Source organism: Anser anser (assembly GCF_964211835.1).
Source record: "Anser anser genome assembly, chromosome: 18".
Classification (NCBI taxonomy): Eukaryota; Metazoa; Chordata; class Aves; order Anseriformes; family Anatidae; genus Anser; species Anser anser.
Window position 1 is genome coordinate 1366683 of NC_139739.1, and position 20576 is coordinate 1387258.

General features: G+C 47.4%; 1 protein-coding gene across 4 annotated transcripts in view; it reads right to left on the minus strand.

Moving 5' to 3' along the window:
* The window catches only part of KIAA1671, a 72562-nt gene that overhangs the window by 5894 nt on the left and 46092 nt on the right, over positions 1–20576 (minus strand). For all 4 annotated transcript variants that reach the window (XM_083803744.1, XM_083803741.1, XM_083803743.1 and 1 more), the window contains exons 7-8: positions 6025–6143; positions 1712–1967 (exon numbers count right to left, since the gene is read on the minus strand). In XM_083803744.1, coding sequence (XP_083659870.1) covers positions 1712–1967; positions 6025–6143 — 375 coding nt within the window. The remainder of the gene's footprint in view (positions 1–1711; positions 1968–6024; positions 6144–20576) is intronic.

The window sequence follows — 20576 nt, forward strand, 5'->3', positions numbered from 1 at the left end:
ACCAGCAGCTGAAGGCCAATCAGAAGACTGCGATCGAAAGAGAGCGACTGCACTAAATTCTGCTGCAGTCGAGGGCTATAATTTAATTGTTCGAGCGGGTTGCCATCCACAGAAATTTCAAGCCAGCTCACCAGGAACAGGCAGACCGCAAGGTAGTGTCACGGCATTCAGAAAATGTTTGTGATCAGTCATTTCAAAAAGCTCTGTGCACAACAGAAATGCAATTACATTTACAAAGCAAAAGGAGGAGCTGTATTTTTTTTTATTTCTTAAAGGCAAGTTGTTGTTAGAGACGTGCCTGCATTCAGCAAACATCACTCGGCCTCCTTCTCTTCAGAAGGTACGTTCTGTTTGTTTTCAAGAGATTTCAGGTCAGGAATAAGCTGCGCACTAAAACAGCGTATTGCCATCCATACATTAAGCTATCAACGCTTTTAACAATACACCTTAAGCTGTCCAGATTACTGCACGACATAGGGCCACCTCTGCTACCTGCAGAACTGCTGACGGTCAGACAAAACGCCAGCCATTCGCGCTGCTACACCTCCTTTCCGGAGCAGGGGGCACTCGGGATCTCCTGCCCAAGGGTTACTGACACCAAGGCCAAGGCGTTCGCAGTGAGGGAGCTCACAGCAGCGGGCTACCAAACGCAGCCTTTTCCTGAGCCCGACTCCGTTTCGCAGCCCGAGTGGGCTGGAAGATGAGAGCAGCACCTGCTTTGGCAGAACACGGGCTGCCGCAGGTCCCCGTGGATGGCAACACCAGAGGAGGAGAGAGCTGGCTGGAGGCACTTTCTGACAGCCCACGCAGGAAGCAGCTGTGATTTTAACAGCCAGTTCTGCTGCACCAGACCAAACTGCCTCCAGCACAAGCCTGCTTGCATCCCTCAAACGTCTTACAGAGCAGTCTACTCATCAATTCAGAAGGCGTTCTGACGCTTCGACAGGCAAGGCAGTGTTTCTGAGACCTTCCTAGCACCCGCATGATCCATTTAAGCTGGGAGCCTTGCCCTTACCAATGTATCTGTCATCACATATTATATAATAAAAAACAAGCGCACAAACTCTTATTCAAGAAAAAACATAACTTCCTAGATGCTATACTGAATATGAAAAATTAACAGTTGCATTAGTGAGCACATAGAGAACACTAAACTTCATCTAACTGCATTGCAGAAGCTACTGTTTCTATACTAGCTGCAAGATTCTTAATTATGAAAATTCTTAATTATGAAAAAGCCTTTAAAATGCAATTCTAAGCTTCTACAGAAAGAGCCTAATTGTAAATAAGAAAAATATTAATAAGCATCTTTATAGTCTTAAGTCTGCATGTCCCACAGCACAGCAATCACCAGCTATCTGGGTTATTTAATTACGCTTCTGGTGTTCATGGAGCCATTTAACTCTTCCGTTACAGCTCACCGAGGAGCAGAAAGAGAAGCAGCAACGTCATTAAGCCATGGGCAGACATTACCAACGCCAATAACTCACTAGAATCTCTCAAAACCTAAGCCTTAGAGAAACTCAAAGTACTCTGCAGCTTCACTCAAACTTTTCAAGCGGGAAGTCAGCTGGGAAAACTCAGTGTGATAAAGAAAAGGCAGAGGAAGACTGAGTGCAGTTTGTGGAAAATAATATTGTGCAATGGCTAGTGCCGGCAACAGCCCAGTTAACAGAAGGAGAATGTCTCCTTTCCCATTCTGGTAACTCACATCAATGAAGGAGAAGTCAGTGGTCTTTTCATCAGGGTAGGCGTCTCCTGGAGGAGGTAAATCAGTCCCATCAGTAGAGTCCATGTCAGTGCTTGAACGGTCCAAACTTGTGCTCCTTTGGTCTTTTGAGAAGTCATGGTGATCAACCAGGGAGGCAGGTTCTGTTTGGGAGGACAGTGACGATGGCTGGCTATTTGGTGGTTGCTTTCTTGTTGAAATGACATCGTTTTCTGATGACGGAGATTCAGGCACAAAGCTGCAAATTAAGAAAACAAAATCTATGAGCCTTCAGGGTGAATAAATACATGCAAGGATATTTTGGATCACGTGTCAACAATCACAAGGTAACCCAAGGCGCTGAAGCATTTATGAACTGCTCCAAAATAGGGTCAGATCACGCAGGGTCAGACACAGCGTGCAATCAGAGGGGCAGGCCCCACACCATGCTGAAGACAGGCGCCCTTCCCTTTGGCTGCAGAAGGACCGAGCGCTCAGCCACAGACCTGCCCTGCTCCTTCACCCACTTGCACTTACAAAGTAGTAGATAATGCAAGTACGCAGATAAACTGCAATAATTCAATCACAGTGCATTTCCATTGCTTGGGGGTTCTTTTCCCCAGCACAAAGGCCCCTTCAAACATACACACAGACAAGACCAGCGAAAGGGCAAGCTGCTGAAGAGCCCCGGCAGTTTGCCCGTTTGATGTACGGCAGCCGCAGACCGTCCACTTTGGCACTGTGCACGTCTGAGAGCATCCTGAAGAAAAACATCCTGTCTGCAGGCCTCGGGCAGAGCGAAGCTGCTAAAAGATTCTTCTCCTTGCTCTTCCAAGCCCATCTGAATGTTTAGAAACACACACTTCATCTCACACAATCATCACCGGATCACGCAGCAGCGTTAGGGGCTCGTCCATGCGCTCCGCCGGGACGCTCGCCCTGTTCTGCCCCAGTGCCAGACTGGGCGGTTCGTTAGCAGGGCTGCCTCAAGATGGGGAGCTGTTGGGGCTGGAGGGAGGCTGGGACCTTCCCTTATATCCTGGGGTGTCTCAGAGCCATTCCCATTACCACCATGGCTGGGGCTTAGCAGTGAGCGGCAGGCAGCAGCTGAGCCTCAGGACAAGCAGGGGCTCCCCGGGAGCATCCACGCAGCACCACGACCTGCATGGAGGTGTCACCCCCAAAAACCTTCCTTTGGCAAGGCCAACACAGGAGAGAGTCCGTACCAAGACTGTAGTCATGTTCAGTAACATTTCTTTAGCAGCAGGTTGTAGGGAACACGGCAAGACTCTGCTGTCAGCAAGGAGAGCGCTGCCGTGCATCTGGTTTTAGGAGGCTCCAGTTGAAAACCAAAATCTAACGTGTTTAGGGAGCTCGGCTTTTTTCTCTGCTCAGTAAGAGTCTTTTGTTACTGAGCACCTTTTCTTGAGGCAAGTATTTAGGAAAACTGTTCTAAAACACAACATCTGAATGCACCCGTACGAACAGACGCACGTTTTGAACACCAGACCTTGGTGCTTGATGCAGCCCGCAGCGACAGCAGTCTTGGGAGGAAAGCACTCAGGAGCCTATTGCCGAATAACAGCTCTCTACCGAGCAGCAGGACATGATATAATTTCCAGCCTGGCACAGAGGATACTGCACAGAGGGTTCCAGTATGAATCGGGCGAATGCCTCTTCCCTCCTCCAGCAGTGGGCCCCAAGATAATTAAGAAATGGCACTAATGAGCTCCAGGGGAAGTTTTTGTCTCATATTCGTTACCTCAAATGATATTTGGTTTCTGCAGCGTTAGGCTCTAGATCCACTGAAATATGGAAGAACGCAGAGATAAGAAAAAGAGTGGCAATCTGGAGATTTAGCACCTTTCGGGGAAATTAAAATGTATGATGGCGATGTTAAAGGATCCGCTCGGATTTGCACATCTCCAGAAAGCCTCTTCCCTTCTACAGCCCGGGACTTCAGCTAGTACGACTCAGTGCAGTGTTTCAAAAACTGAAAATATTTGGGAGAAAAAAATTTCTCACTGAACTTACTCTACTTGGTGGTTTCTAACTCATAAATCTTTCTAATGGCTTCTCCTTCAGAGCTCTTGCACAATTACAGCACCGCCGCATACAAACCACCGTGGCACAGCTAATCACCAAACATGGCAAGGATAACTCGAGCACAAACAATCTGCTATGCACAGTGGATTCTCCCATCTGAATAGCAAATTAGGGGGAAAAAGTCCTTTCAGAATAACAGTCAAATATAGACATTTAAAACATGCTTCCAGCTCTCAGTGCTGAGATGTGTTATCCATCTTCTCTCTACTGCTTAAGGCTTCAAACTTTATGAGCGTATCTCTATATATTGTACCCATTAAGCTACCAACACTGCTCAACAAGTTTCACTTACAGATACTTGCACTCTGAAATATTATCTTTCATGTAGTTCACAGAAATACCAGCAGAATGGTTATCACACACGTGCAATCAGTTGAGATCAATCTTCACTTTTGATTGCAATTGAATTTAATTAGTTCTAGCGGGAGAGTGCTGAGACCACAAAGAGCGCGTTGCTCCATCATGCAAACTAAGAAGCAAGAAGCAAAGGAATGCTGCTTTTCACAAGAAATCGGAAGTGTCTCCGAGGCAGGGGGCTGGTGACACCGTTGTGACCCTCCTGTCCCCGGAGCAGCTCGATGGCAGCACTGCCCCTGCGGCGCTGCTCTCCCAGCCGCCAGCCCAACGCCGGGCTAAAGCAGAGCAAGGGCATGGCAAAGTGCTGGGGCGTCTCTGCAGGCATCGTTATGCTATAAGATAATTGGAAACTAAACATTTACTCCCGAGGAAACAAAATTCCAGGACATGGGGATTAAGAGTTTGATGCTTTAATAACACTGAATTTTTATGTTGTGTTTTTCTTAGCAGGAAAAGTCTCCCGGGTTTGAAATAGCTGCTTTGGAGCTGAGACAAGCACCTTGGTTAGGAAACTGATGTCAGAAAACGTCCATAAATTACTAAAATCACAGTTAATTTTACAGAAGAGTTAGATGTTGGCATGTCACTGTCAGCTTGCTGAACCTCGAGCTGAAAGCTACCCTGCCTTCACATGCAATAAAATATTTATAACCCACAGCTCTCAAGTGTAAAACACACCAAGCATAACTGACATTAATATCTGCTATAAGATTTCAACATGTATAGCATTAAGAAGAGCAAGGAAAATGCTATTTTCAAACCACATTGAGCAGATAAGATACTGGCTCAAGCAGGGCAGATCAAGCAGAATGCACTACAGGTGATGGAGAAGAAAAAAAATCACACTTCAGTGCTCTAGGTTTATTCCATTGAGTAGTTTTAACAACAGAAAAGCATCACTGATGCGACCTCTCATTCAGCTGGTACCCCATTGCACCCTCCACTTCACACCAACACGCTTCCAAGCGGCTGGGATGTGGGCATCGCATCCTAACGCTTAGCAGGGGGACTGCAGGCGCACCGCGACACCACCCTGGGGCCTGACCCCGTGTCCAGCATTCGGGGCACCAGTTTCCAACTGGTTCCGGCCCTCAGCCTGTCCAGTAGCACAGGTTTTAAGGCAATGCTAACTGGCATGGGAGAGATCAAATTTATTACTGTTTGGTTTTTTTTTGTTATAAGTAAAACAAATCCCCAAACTGTTAGGGCACCCTACATCACCTACTGCATCATCAGACCACTTCCTTATCTACCTGAGAAGCAGAAATTGGACAACTTTAACAAAATCCTTGCACAACCCTGGTTCTACCTATGCAGATCCATGTATCACACAAGCAGGTAACCTAAATGTGAAAATGTACGTTTCTGGTTATAATTACTAAAACAAACACAAATACAAAGCAGAAAAAAGTTACACTACCTATGTTAATTTAGTCAAAGCCATTTCATGTATTTAAAATCAAGAAATTTTTTTTTTCCCATATCTTCTACCATTTTAGCACTAAAAAATAACATTTAGCTGGTGTTTCACGCAGCAGCAGAGTTGTTAAATCTATTCCAGTCCAAGCTGTTTTCGGCACTGCCTACAATTTGGTGATACTGCATTCTTCCTGGGGGATGGAGTCTAAGTTTCCAACCTTATTGCTGTTTGCAGGTATTAAAGAAATTTTTCTTCACCTACAGACTAAAGAAGCTTTAAAGTTGTGTGCTCCTGTTCCAGTGACTGCAAGAATCCATACACGTATGCACGCACACTTGAGTGTTTTGAGTGAAAACCAGACAAACAATTTCTTCTCATTAATCAGCTAATGAGAAATTTGCGTGCATAATGAAGGGACCTTGCTTCCCCTTACCTGTCCCCGCTGCGCCGCTGCTCGTTCCAGGTACCATACTGGCTGTCGGGCTCCTGCACAAGCGTGTCTGTGTCCTTCGCTTCAGGGGGCTGTCTGGAGAAGCACTGCTTCAGCTGATCCTGCAACAAAGCAATGGAAACAATTACTCATTCCTTTATCCCTTGGCTAAACGACTTACGGATTTTAATTACAATGGCATTTTTGAATCTACCAGTTAAAACTTGGACAAGAGAAAAGCGAATAAATTTAAACACGGAAAATAGCTGTGAACTCAGAACAATGACTGTATATAAAGCGAGCAGTTTTCCTGGGCAAATGACCAGGCAGGAACCAACTAGCTAGTTTTAAAATTCCACATTGCTCTAAGATTGTTCTTATCTCAGGTTGCACAAAGGCTTTAGGAGCACCTATACAAACAGAGAATTCTGCTGGGACTACATATAATCTCCCTCAAACATATAGGTGAAGCGTCAACTCGCTTCCTGGGTTTAATGGAAGTCCTTTTTTTTAAGCTCTTTCTTTGGAAGACCTTCAAAATAAAAACCGTAAATAAATAAATAAGCATAAGGCCAGCTCCTAGAAAGCCTTTGACAAATGGAATTGTGTTAATGTAAAGTTTAAATACAACACACAAAGTAGGACAGATTGCAGTGCTTTTTGCTTGTGTTCTACTCTGACCTTTCATGTCTCAAGTAATTATTTTATGAAGGTAGCAGATCTATGAAATAAAAGGGAATCAGTGCATCTAAGGGCCCTTCCCTTCCAGGGGACAGAAATGGGTCGGCCGCTGCTGCTGGCACCCTAGATTTGCAGCAGACCAATGTTCATTTGCTCCAGAACGTAACACAGCTATACTTTTTTTCTTGCATCGAGCTTTTTTCTTGCATTGAATTAAGCACCGAAGTTAGACAGCTACTGAAATAATACATTGTGTAGATAATTAAACACATCGGTTCCTTTTGCATCCCTGAACACAGACGCAGCTTTTAGTGCCATATCAACTGCCGTCAGATGAGGCCTTTGTAAGCAAAGATGACATTGTTTTCTACCTGTACCAGGCTTTCTCTCTCTTCAGAGGACAAAACAAATAAACAAAAGAAAACAACACCTAGCAGAACGCGCTGTGGAAACTACCAACACGTCCACTTCAGCTGATGGCATCCACATCTGCCTCTCTGAACAAGAGCAGCGTGGCCCTTAAAAAAGAAGAGTAGCAGCATCTCTTAGCACATTCAAGGACGTTTCTGCAACGCTGTGGGTTACCGCTTCTCCTACAGGTGCCGAGTCTAAAATTCAGTAGCTCCCTTTGCTCTCTTTTATAATCCAGCCACGCTATTTCTAGGCGTCCTGCACATTTACGCCGAGCAGACTGGCGGAGCTCAGTGCCTTTATATTTGGAGTCTCGATCACCACCAGCCTCGCTACAGACACTGCAGAAGGGGCGGCACAGGCTCTGAACGGAGCCCCCCCCCGGCAGCAGCACGGCGCCCACGCCGGGGCTGACGCAGGCAGCGGGCACGGAGCCAGCACCGGGCACCGCGCGAGCGCGTCCAGGCCCTGAGCCGCCGCGTGCCCCGCTCTCGGCGCAGCGTGCTGCGCTCACCCGCCGGCATGCTCCGACCGGCGGGTGCTGAGCACTGGTACCTGCCCACAAATTGGTGGCCTGATGCTAGAAAGGGGCACCGAGAGGAAGGCTCTCGCCACACGCAGGCAGCCCGCACCAAGAAAGCAAGCCTCGGGCAACACACGTGAAGCAATGAGAGCACTCGATGAAGCAGAATTCCTTAATACTAAAAGGTTCTGGGAAAGAGACTGCATCTTTCCTTGTGTCCTTAGTTTTGTTAACCTGAAGAATGCCACTTTAGCATTATAAAATACTGATGACTCAGGGTTACTACCAACACCCATGCTGGCTACTCAGATTCTGACAAACTGATTATTTCCCCAGCCATACCACCAGCAGTTGCCATTTCCTAGCCGTATCATACTCTTTGCTATTGACTAAGTTGTCTACTTTAATGCCAAGTGTAATACAACAATAAAAGGCTCTGCTATTTATTCCAATGCGCTGTCACTACACAAAGTCAAATGTTCAGTTTGTAAGGCTCAAGTAGATGCCCATTTTGTGAGTTATACGGAACAGGTTTCCTGCTTTTTGCCCTTCAGATGTTCTCACAGCCTCATAATTCACTGGAAGTAATTATTAACCTTCACACATACATGGTATCATAGAACACCCCAAGATGGAAGGGACCCCCAAGGTTCAAGTCCAACGGCCCCTTATACACGCATGCCCAGGCGTAGGCTGAGTTCTGAGATTTTTCAGTCCGTTCTGGGTACAAGCACTCAACCCCGAGCAAGGTGTCTGCTTCCCCTAGCAGCCAGCTCAGGGGTATGGGAAATCGCCTTCTACTTCTTGGAAGCCCCGGGCATTTCCTCGTACTCGGCAGGGGCACGTGTTTTGGTTCCCACACATTCTCCGTAGCTTCACACTTTACGCCAGGGGCTCAACCAACACTCCTGGGCTCAGCTTTCTGCTGTCACTTAGCGGCCACGTCACCGTTTGGCAAATTCGCTTCTAAGAAGGCTCTAGCAAGTGCCAATTGTTATTCTCTCCCTCTCCTTCCTACTTCCATGCTAGCTCAGCTTTTTTCAGTTGGACGCTTGTTATGAAATCCTTTTAATCCTAATCTCGCGTTACATGATGCCTGATTCCTGTAATTAAGATGGACAGACAATTGATCAATTTCTGCCGCTTTCTGCACAAGAGCTGCGTCTCTAGTGAGAGCTGTGCCTGCAGCATCAGAGAGCCTCGGTGGCAGCACAAACAACCGCACAGAGCCCTGCTGACACCCCCCGAGCAACATTCATGGCCACAAACCGCAGACGAGCCAACAGACGCGAGCACGTTAGCCTTTTGGACAGGGGGAGAGTATTTCCCACGTACCACAGCTAAAGTGCATTATCTCTATGCACAACATACACCGTGTTGCTGGCCATTACTCACGTTGTTTCCAACTAAAAACATGACCTGAAAAGCTCAGAAACAGGAATGGGAGCAGCAGAAAAACAGCTACACGTACTGCACTTGGGGCACATTGTTTATAAAAATGAAGTGTTATCAAGAAAATGATGGTTCCAAGCAGAAAATATGCACAACCCAGATAATAATACCATTCCAGCAGCAACAGGAAAGAAATGCGGATACAAATGTATCGCTCATCTGAAGCTTCAGTAATTCTTAATAAATTTTACACTGCAAACAAACCCGGCATATATTCTTCAGTTTGTGGTGGCGTTTTACCTGCCATTATACGGATTTGAATTTTTGGACGTGGTTTCATAACCAAAACGACAGCTAGCTCTCAGATAGGAATTCTCCATCCTCCAACCAAAATGAGTCTGAAAGAATTTTACTACTTCTGTAGAACTGTGAGTTTGGATTCAACAAAACAAACCGAGAAACCCAAACGTAAGGAGTTAGATGCTCCAACTTCTAGGAAATCGTTTTGCTACACCCGGTCACATCGCCGCACGTGGCTCCTGGAGGAAGGCGCCTCTTTGAGAGCAGGGTCGCCCATCTCTCCCTGCAGCCCCATTCCGGGGCAGGGGTTAAAATGCGACTGAATGGTTTACGATGCTCTTTTGTGACTCATTGTCCCACGCAGCCCCTGATGATGTCTGGAAGCATCACTGCCTGACACAGTACCCACCTTAGCAAGCAGTGATTCCAAGAAGTTGACTTCATTCCAGTAAAAGCATCGTTACGGCCATGACGCCGGGAGGACAAATGAGGCAGGGTTTGTGGAGCTAACTTTCTATCAGGCCAAACAAGGAGCTGGAAAAAATAAACGTTCCAGCAAGTCTACAGATCCTCAGGCCTAGTCTCAGTAACTACAAGTTTACTTTTAATAAAAACAGTAGAGGTTTTTTGTTGGTGGTTGCTTTTTTTTTAAAAAAAAAAACAAAAGTCTGGCTTTCACTACTTCTATCCTCTTTCAGCATCCATGCTCTCTGCATACTTAATAACTATCTTTTTTTAAATGCCAGTCAAAATTGCACACATTCTCTGAGAACTGTAGGTAACCACTGTATTGTTTTGTAGCTGAAATGCTTTTAGACACAAGCAACTCAAAATTAGATTATCCAAATACATTTGCTGGCGTTAACATTTTGGTTGGAACAGCGTGGTGTTGCTGACAAAGAGCATGAATGAAGAACAAACTGCAATTACAAACTGAAGGCTTTAAAACATGACAGTCTAGGGAAAATAATGCGATGCTGAATGCACTGGTGACGTTTTCCAGGTCTGCCACAAGGCCACGCCACCCCACACCAGGGTACTGTAGGCGGCCTCGTGCCCTAAGGCTGGCTCTGCCCCAAGCAAAGGGGGAAAAAGGAGGAAACACTTCCAGTCTGTCCTGCTCCTAAACACGAGCAATTTCTCCTTCATTCTTTGCTCTCTAGCCTAAATCCTGATTTTAAAGATCACTTCTTTGGACAGATGAAAATATGTTGTGTTTAATGCATAAGCTCCACAAAAATGGAGATCCTGCGAGATGGAGAACTGACACATTTGGCCTTTGTTGCCCTTCACAGATCTGCTCTGAATATGGAATATTTTTTTCCTGTAAGAGAGAATTATCTGTTATTAACTCAAACTTCTGCAAATATCTGGGGCCCATTCTCTTTCCCCATCTATCCCTTGGAAGAAGAGACCAAGTTTGAAAGACAAGGTGTCCAACCCATGGAGCTAGGCCAGATACAGCCATTTCCCTGATAAACAGAATGTGTGTGACACAGTAAAAACAGACGTTTCAAAAGGAAAAGACATTTCAAAATTAAAAAAAAAATGGGGTCTGCTCTCTTCTTGGCACAAAAGATAAACCCAAATTAAGAACCATCTTATTTATAGTCACGGAAGGCATACAAGAAAATATGTCCCCAATCAAATAAATACTACTCCCCACCCAGTATTCAAACGCAGCAATTCTCCAAGATTTGATCTTTAACTTCATAATTCTTACAATAGTAGCCAGGATAAAATCAACTTAATTTTCACACGAAATAAAACAGCAGAGCAGTGCAACCCATTCACATCTAGCTCTGCTGCTTCTAAAATGAGACATTATGGTTATGGCTCTTTCAGCACTTACTCCCTTGGAATTAAGCTGCTTTTGGCAATAGTCCAGGATTGATTATTCCTGTAACTTCCCATTCCTGAAAATGATGCACACACAATATTGCTCCTACCAGTGCAAAAATTATCCGTAACTAAGAATGAAAGCATGTATTTATGTGAAACACTCTTTTCACACCGATGTGAAATAAAGACCTGGCACATGAGGAATACCAGTTGAAAGAGATCTCACGAGTCAGAATCTGCACAGTTTTAAATATAATCTTTGTTTGCAAAACAGACTGAGACATCAGACAGCCAAAATGACACCCCACAGCTTGAAGTGCAAAAATGAGAAGTTAAAATCTACTGGCGCAGAAGGAATATGAATAGGTAATTGCACAAAGGGATGAAGCGTTGACCATCTGCCTTATTAACACTAAATTCAAAGAGATTTTTTTTTGCCTTTAAATATATATATATATATATAAAATATACAGATGAATATATAATTATATATATTTTTTAATTTTAGTAAAAGGAGTCAGAAGTTTGGTCAAGCTGCCCATATTCAGAACAGCCCCACCCTTTAGGTGTGTCGCTGCACTCAAGGACAGTTTACAAGTCCCAACAAATCCAGGAAACTACCCCAATTGTTCCCCGCTAACGTGCAAGGAAGGTGCCAATTATACCTTATTCTATGAAAATTTTAATCTATTATTTCACAGTTGACCCTGCTTTGAACAGGACGGTGGGCTAGATGACCTCCAGAGGTCCTTTCCAACCTGCATTGTTATACGACTATTTTAATGATTCTAAGGCTTATCACTAAAAGGTAAACTATATATTTTGGATCACTAATGAAATTAACAGAAACATCAAGAATATAATACCATATATTTAAGAAAAAGCACCAGGTGGGCCTTAGCAAGCACACAATATTTTGCAATGTGTGTTTTTTCTTTCTAAGTATCTAAACACCGACAGCGGCGTAGTAAAACCAGCCTCAGTGGAACCAGCACCCCGTCGTCTCCATGGGTACTTACTATCCGGCGAATTAGTGCTGCCCACAAGGAGTAAGTCATGGCTCAAGACCAACGCTCCGGTGCTTCCTGGCAATCAGGCGGAGGATTTACCAGCTCGGGGCTGAGCTCAGCTTCTGAACGGAGCTGCCGCAGGGCAGCACCCAGCGCGCTGCTGCCTCCCACCCCACCCCACCCCACCCCACCCCGCGTCCTGCAGCCACAGATAGCGGTTCCAGGAATCGCGCGCCTTCCTTCTGACCTCACCGACGAGGGACGTTAAAGGACCTCCAGCGCAGGCTCCACCCAGGCGAGAACGGCCTCCCCAGCACCATCGGCACCCTGCTGCGCTCAACAGATACCCTCAAAGCGAGGGAGGCCTGGGGAGCGGGTCTAGGAGCGGTGACGGAAGTAATGGGATGAATCAATATCGCAGCCTCGGGGTCTTTACGTTACGGCACCGGGCGCATGCTCCAGGCAGGGAGGCCACCACGGCCAGCCTCGCCATTGCCCCCGTCCCTTCCCAGGTGGCGGGGCTGGGCAGGACACGCAGGTGCTGCTGCTGCTCCTCCTGCCCCAGCCTGCCTCCAAGGCACCCGACGGACTCGCGCTGCTGACAGATTCGTGATTTGGAAGGCGGCGGTACCAAGGAGACCCGAAGTCAGCTCCAGCCACAACAGAGAACGTGCCCAAACGAACCCAGCTGCTGTCAGCTCTGCTAGGAGGCTGGGTACCACCATGCGACGCGATCTAGCCGCAGCTCTTGTAGCGGCTCCCAGCTAAGCCAACCTGCTCGCTCCATTGAGGATTTCAAAGAGCTTTCAGAGCCTGTCGTGTTTTGTACCCCCAAAATAGCGCGGCTGGGACTTGCTGCGAACGCTCACCACGCACCCATCGTGTGGTTTCAGCGCGAGGCTGAAGATAGAGCAGAGGTTGACCCGATGTGCAAGAAGCAGACAAGACCCAAACTCTAAATATATACCTTGCTAGGGGTACGTGAGCCATGACAGTACTTCCTCTGAGAGGAGGAAAAAAAAAACCTAAAACAGCCTAGAGGAACTAGTTGGGAACACCTTTAAAATCCTTCACGTGTGACCGTATTAAGTTTTCTTTTCGGCCTTACACAGAAACCAAACCCAGCAGGATGAGAGCCGCAGACACCCCAGCCCGAGCACCAGCCGTTCTGAGCAGAGCAGTGCTGCGCTGTTCAGGGATGCAGGAACTTACTCACGCCCAGAGGCCATATGCAACTCTCATCAGATTAATAAAAGCTGGCAGTGAGAGCTGAATAGGCTCCCTCGTCTTCAGCACCGCAAGAGACACAAGCCAGAACAAGACAATTTTATACTGTTGTGGTAGGAAGTGAATATATTTGCTTTTTTTGAAAAGCTGCATGCTTGAAATCAACACCTCCTACTTGAAATATTTTATTTCACGGCTCTTCTGCACAGTTAACATTTTTCCACGCAAGACACAGGTTAAACCTCAAACAAACATTCCTGGGGAAAAGGGCTGTTTAAAGTCGAGATTCTAAGATGCACAGAAAACTATAGGATTTCTTGACAACAAATGAATACCAAACAAGCAGACTCTGGAAATTGCGCATTGCTTGTTTAAACAACAATTCCAACCAACTTCGAAGATGTTTTGGAAGGGTGCAGTCAAAATACACACACACACACACACACATACGCCCCTGGTCCATGAAACAAAGACAAATATTTCATGAAATTATAGCAAAGTTACAAAATTTCAATAAAAATGCATTGTCAGAGTGGAGAGCTGCATTCAGTGATGTTTTTGTTAAGGAATTTATTCCCCTCTGAAAGCTAACTGCCTATCGCTTACAGCTCCAAAAAATGAAAAAACAAGGTGAATGCGCACAAAATGACCAGCTCCAAACTTATTTGTCTTTTTCTATTCTAAGAACATGGTAAAAATCAACTCCTTGCAGCAAGCCTAAGGAAATTCATAGAGCAGAGCCACTGAAGTGATTATTCCTGTCAAAATAACTAGGGAACAAAGGCAGTCTACTACACCCCCATCGCCGCGGCTTTATGGCCCAGATTCGCACTGCCAGCTCTGCTCATGGCCTGTTGAACCAAAGAGAAGTTATTAAAATGAAGCAGCACGAACTGTTTCAGCGCTGGCCCGCGTATCTTCATTAATTAAACCAAACAGCTCACTTCTCCCCCCACCCAAAACAAGACAAACAACTCATTTTTAAAAGCGTTCTTTCTACAAGCCCTCTTCTCACCGCCCTAACAGCTCTCTGGACATGTAGAGATAAATTGACAATGCATAAAGGATTTTGGGGAGCAATTCCTCGTGCTCCCAGTGAGTATTAGAGCAAAATAGTTCAACAGCTCTTTGTCGTAGGGTCTGTAACAAGCCAGCCAAGCCAGAACAAAACGCCAGCGTGCATTCATGCTTTTTGCTGGAGGACATTCCCTGTAAGGGACACGCTTTTGCAGACAGACCCTGGTAAAATCCAGCAGCTAACGCAGACAAAGGCTCCTCCACAAGTCAAGGCAGAGCCAGGGTGAGGTGCAGGAAGCCTCTGGAAGCGTGGATGCTCCTGGAAGGGCTGCGGGACGCGACACGAACCCTGAAGGACGGAGGGCAGTCCCAGCACACGGGATGTGCACGCAAACAACGCACAACTTCCACCTATTTTGGAACTACAGTGAAACCGAAACCACACAAAGTCGCCGGGATGCTGCCTGATCCAACTTGAATGAAAAGACCTGGTTTTGTCAACCGACCAGGCCGGCAGAAAGCACAGAGCAGCCACGCGCACCCGGGTGCTATTTTAGCACACCCCAGAACGCCTCCGGTAACAGACACACGCCTCTAACACAGCGAGCGCTCGCAGCCCAAGCAACCACAGAATTAACTTTCTGTTCTGGCTCAAAATCTTCTCCCAGAGAATCTCAAACACATCTGAGAATGTGAAACACCCGGGAGCCTTTTTTTTCTTGTGAGCCATCTGAGCAAGTTCAGTTTCTTACCAAGAAATAAATTGCCATAATTCTTCTATAGCAGCAACGGGGATAGCTGAGGAACCACGCTTTTTGTACGAGACAGATAAAGGATGGCAACATTTATACGATGCCAACAAAATTAAAGATCTAGAACTAATGGTGTTGGACATGAAACAAGGTGTCAGACCTAAAACAGGAGCGTGACTGGTGTTACCGTGGTTCAAATTAAAGCACCTCAACAGCAGCATCCCTACTCCTGCTACAGCAAAGGCACAGCTGGTGACAAAAGAAAAGAAAGAAAGGAAAAAAAAAAGCCTCAATAAAAGCACCTAGGAGGAAAATCAATTTTAAAAGGTTTCGCTGTAGGGTGGTAAGTTCTGCAGGCTCAGGTGCAGCCCCCAGAAGCGACGTTAGCACACCAGAACAACGATGCACCCTGAACCGCTCCCGTGGCATTACGCGAGCACGGCCGATGTGCGCGACGCAGCGGCGGCGCCCAGCCCATCTTGGATGCAGCAGCCAAGGAGCTTCTTCAGGCAGTGGTGACACCTTTTTTCCTCAAATTAAATATGAGGACACTATAGAACAGCTATTTAAAGGAAATGATCTAAGCCCAGCTTGGTTTCAGCGGAAACAAAACTAACAGGTTACTGGCTGCGAAGATGTGGCCACTTGAACAGGCTGCCCCAAGGCAAAAGGGAAGGAAAAGCCTGCTGGGAAGCAGCGATTGATGAGAGGGAGGAAAAAAAAAGTGTGTTCAGGGGTTTCTGCTATGAATGGAACCAGGGCAAATAGAATATTCAGTTTCAGTGAACAAATTGACAGGAGTACTACAGCGAAAATAATTTTAAAATCTTTTCCCAAACAGTCTGCCACCGAGTACACCAAGGAAGCTATTTAAAATAAAAATTATCCCTGCACTTCTGCTTGTGGTTAATAGATTTGTATACATTACATTGTGACTGCTCAGCTCTTGGTTTGAGAACCACAAGATAAATTGGTTTAATAGCTCTCAGGCTCCATCCTTTGATTGTCCTAGCTTTTACACAGTTCCTAAAAGCATGGCTGCACTTTCTCTAGATTCAAAAATAGATTGCAGTGTTAGACATTTATTTACCTAGGTGTAATTTAAGGCACATGGGTTCAAATTTATAGAAGCTCTTCTAATCTCCCCCCCCCCTTTCTTTTTTTTTAAGGCACACACTACACTCCTGACGTCCTGTGTACAAGGTCTGGTTCTCACCCAAAAGCTAGAGGACTACGCTGTACGTAACGCTCATCTGCCCAGCCTTCCTTCCTGAGGACTCTGCTGCAGAACCTCCTCTGCGCCGAGCTGCAGAGAAGCACTGAGCATCGCCAGACATCCAGTAGGAAAATGTGACAAGGTATGAGCAGAATAACAACGTGAGTACGTAATCCTTGGGCTGTTGAAATGAAGTGTTGGAGAATAAAATTATTTCCTCTCTCTTGCAGCCAGATCTTCACTTTTATGACCTCCAGCAAGGAAATAACTAATTACACCAAATCCCTTCCACTCCAACCCTGAAACTTCCCTGTAGTGCACAAAAACCTCTCGTACAGCCCAGAAACATTGCAGTGATTTACCCACGAGCCCTTTTTCCAGCTTCCCAGCTTGCAGGAGCTACCAGCTAGGGTATGTTATGATGTATCGCTAGCAAGGCACCGACCTGCCCGTTCCCCCACGTTTAGGGAATTACAGCACCCGCACCTCCTTTCCCAGCACAGGCTCTGCCAGCATGCACAGCACCAGCCCCTCGCCAGCAGGGCTGCTGCCAAGGCAGGATGGCAGCCCGAGCGTGGAACAGCGCCCGAGACAAGGTGGTTTTGAGCATTTAAGTTACAGACACCCAAACAAATGGATGACTGCTTTAAGGCACACGGTTTGTTCAGAACGTATCTGGAGCAGTGACAGGAGGGCCACACGAACTGCCATCTATTATTTCCGTAGGTGCTTAATCTGGAAGTCCACCAAAGCTGTAAGAAAGAAGGACAAACGGACAGCTACGTTTACACAGACAAACACACTCACACGTCCTCCACCTCCAAACTCCAGAGCAAGGCACTCCACACCACTGGAGCATCAGCACCACACAGCTGCTGAGCAGTGCTGCCTTAAAACCAATAAACAGGCCCCCCTATGATGAAGTGTGCGCTTTATACTAATCCCAATTTTTGCTAATTTATACTAATCCCAAGTTTTGCAGAAAACGTCAGGAGTTCCAAGGACTGAGCACAACGGGGACCCTGTTCCAGCCGGATCAAAAATAACAATTCAAGGTCTGCGTTCACAAGTTGTTCTGTGCAAGATCGCAATGGCACGAGCTACGCGCTTGCACAAGCGCTGAGTAACCTTAAGCTTGAGCACAGGAGCTGAGCACAAGTTAAACTAAGCTCACGCACACAGCTAAGCCCGTGCAAAATTACTGCTGAAACAGGAATGGCAGCTCCACTGCTGTCACCAGTGAATTAACCGGAAAGGTCACCCTACGTCTCGAGATTTTCTGCTCTGTAAGCAGTGCAAAGTGCAGAGAAAGTAGTACAGATGCCCTCTGCAGCTTCCAATTTCCATTTTTTTAGTCCCATTAATTTCTCTTTCTTAAACAATTTTTTTTTAATTCAGATGATTCTAATAAATGTAAAGAATCGACTTCAAAAAAATCACCATGCTAACAGCGTAACAATGGTTACCAAATATTTTCCTCCTCCTCATTCTCTTGTGCTCACTTGACTATATTTTCTTTTCCAGTACAGCCAAAGAGGAGATTAACAGAAAGCTGGGCCAAAAATGCTGCAGACCACAGCTGATAAAAATAATACTGGAAAGAGCCCGTACACAAATGCCACACCTGCCCAAGGAATGCAGCCCTGTTCAGGACATGGTTCAAGGCTCCGTGAGCTCACACCAGAACTCCCCGTGTATGTATGCACTACGCACCTCATTCACGCGGGTCTCGTAACTTCTGCTTCAGAACACGGTAGCAATTATGCTGAGAAAAAATGCCTCTTTTTCAATAGAAAAGGAGAATAACCATCATTTACTGCTGACTGCAGAGTGACAGCGCTCAGCTCTCTATACAAATACAACTTCAGGCATTTTCTGCAGAGGAATTACAAATACTGAGGCACATTCAAAGTCACGCTGACCCGTAGCGTTTTGAAATGACTGACATGAGTGCAGTTTCAGACGAACTTTCTCATTTTAGACAAATATTTGTCCTACCTTCCTGCCTTGCTTAAAAAAAAGATCAGCAAAACGTTTCCCCATTCCCCAAACCTCGGTTAAGTGTGTTCCCCGACAAGGGAGATTTCCGTCTGTGCTACAGGCAGAAGGCAGCTGGGAGCAGACAGACATCACTACCTGGAAGTGTTTGGGGGGATATTTCTAGAGGAAAAGCAGACAAGATAGGGGTTTTGGCACTAGACAAAATGCTGCCACGAAGCCGAGGCTTTGGCGTCACGTTATCTACCTCCAGAGGCTCAAGAAGGTGTATAGCTTACAAGGTCAGGCGGCTCTGAACTCGTCTGCCTCTTCCTCAGAGAGGAAAACCTCTGCTGGCTCCGCACGGAAAACCTTCGGAAGGACTCTCTGCTGCGGGACGCGAAGTGCCTGAAGGAGGAGGTTCGCTTGAAGGGAGTCCTGCTTCCACCTTCCCCGCTAGTCCGCTCATGAGCAACCGCAGTAGTGACTAAATTTAGTGCTTCCTGTAAAGATCTCCGCACCGTACCCATCCACTGGGTCATGTGAGTTTGTGCCACTGACAGTTTGTCTCCAAGGTAATCCATTTCTCCAGCAGCAACGAGGAATCGATATTCGGTAGCAGTTACTGTAAAACGCGTTCCCCTTAACGACCCTGATTTTATTTTGCGAAAAGGATTCCACTTAAAATATTTCCAGCTAATGCAAGTAGCACTACACTACCGGCACATTTCTATATTTAAGATACGTGAAGCCGCAGATCGGGTTTTGTCAAGTAGGAAAAAGAACACTTTTCCTACTTAAAATCGGATCTCCAGAGTTCTATCAAAATATCTTTCATTCAGCCATGTTAAAGAGAAATCAAGGTTTAAATCCTAGCAGTCACTTGAAATTCGTCCACTTACAAGCACAGAATTAGTCTCTTACTTTCTCATTTCAGAGCCGGAAAAGCAACTCCCTTTCCAAGCCAAGTTTTTGATTTTCTGTAAATATCAGCAGGATAAAAAAAATCGTATTCTTCTGGCTCGGCAGCTTTGCAGGTAGCAGTCCATCGAACAAAGTTCTGCCGCGTCCACACAATCCATCGAGCAGCAGAGCGGCCAGCTCTCCTCAGCGACGGACCCAAGTTATTTTTTCTCCCCGAAAGGCTCCGGGGAAGGCGTCAGCAGCGGCCGGCCCGCGGAGCCATCTCACCCGGCTCTCCCTCGCGGTGCGGACCCAGGGTCCGGGGAGGCAGCCCACCCCCAGCCCCGACCCACAGGCTGCCGAGGGCCCTTTGGGAGGACAGCGGCTCTGCTGGCGGGGCTCCGTCGCGGGGCAGCGGCGTGGCGATGCTCGCCGAGCGGCCGGCACGGAGGCTTTCCCCACGCCGATGGAAGCCGTGCCGCGCGATGCGGAGGCACGCCGCCGAGCCGCTGCTGGATGCCGGGGCTGCCAGGCCCGGCCTCGCCGAGCGCCCGCCGGGCGGAGAGCGGTGCCGCGGGTGGCCTCCGCGCTGGGCTCCCTCCTCGCCTCCGCTCCGTGGAGGGAACAATGAGCGAGGTGACACAGGCGCAGCGCCGGAGGAAGGATCTGGGCTGGGCTCTACCCTAGCGCAGGCAGCGTCGCCATGGAGACCGAGGGACCAGCATCTGCCCGCTGCCACACGGGCGGGAGCTGCCCGGACCCCCGGGATCCATCCCCGGGGCGTTGGGAGCCTCGCGGGAGGCCGGGCCCGATCCTCACCTGCGGCTCTGCGGAGCGGGTGGCGGCCGCGGGGAGCGGCCACGTACGGCCTCCCGGTGACGCAAACTGGAGCCAGAGGCTGAAGTTAGCGAGCGAGAGCGGCGCAAGTCAATGATTACCCCAGGGGCGGCGAGGTCCGAGCCCCACGCGCTCCCACGCCCAACGCAGAGGGGGGCCCCTGCCCCGCTCCCTGCGCCCCCCGAGCACCCCACACCTCAGGGGCATGGGCAGGCGGCACCCAGACCCCGCAGCTCCCCAGCCACGGATTTCTGGGGGCAGCCCGGGGGGAGGAAAGCAGAAATAAAAACCTGAGGCGTAAAGCAAGAAGCACCGCTGTCCAGTGCAAAAGGGGGGGGCAGAAATAGGTGTTGGGGTGCGAAAGGCATGTTGAGAGCTGCCTGGTTTCCTGTGTATTCAGGGCTTTTCTTTGTTGCCTAACTTGCAATCCCAAGCCACTGGGCATTGCATCATTCTCCCCCCGCCTC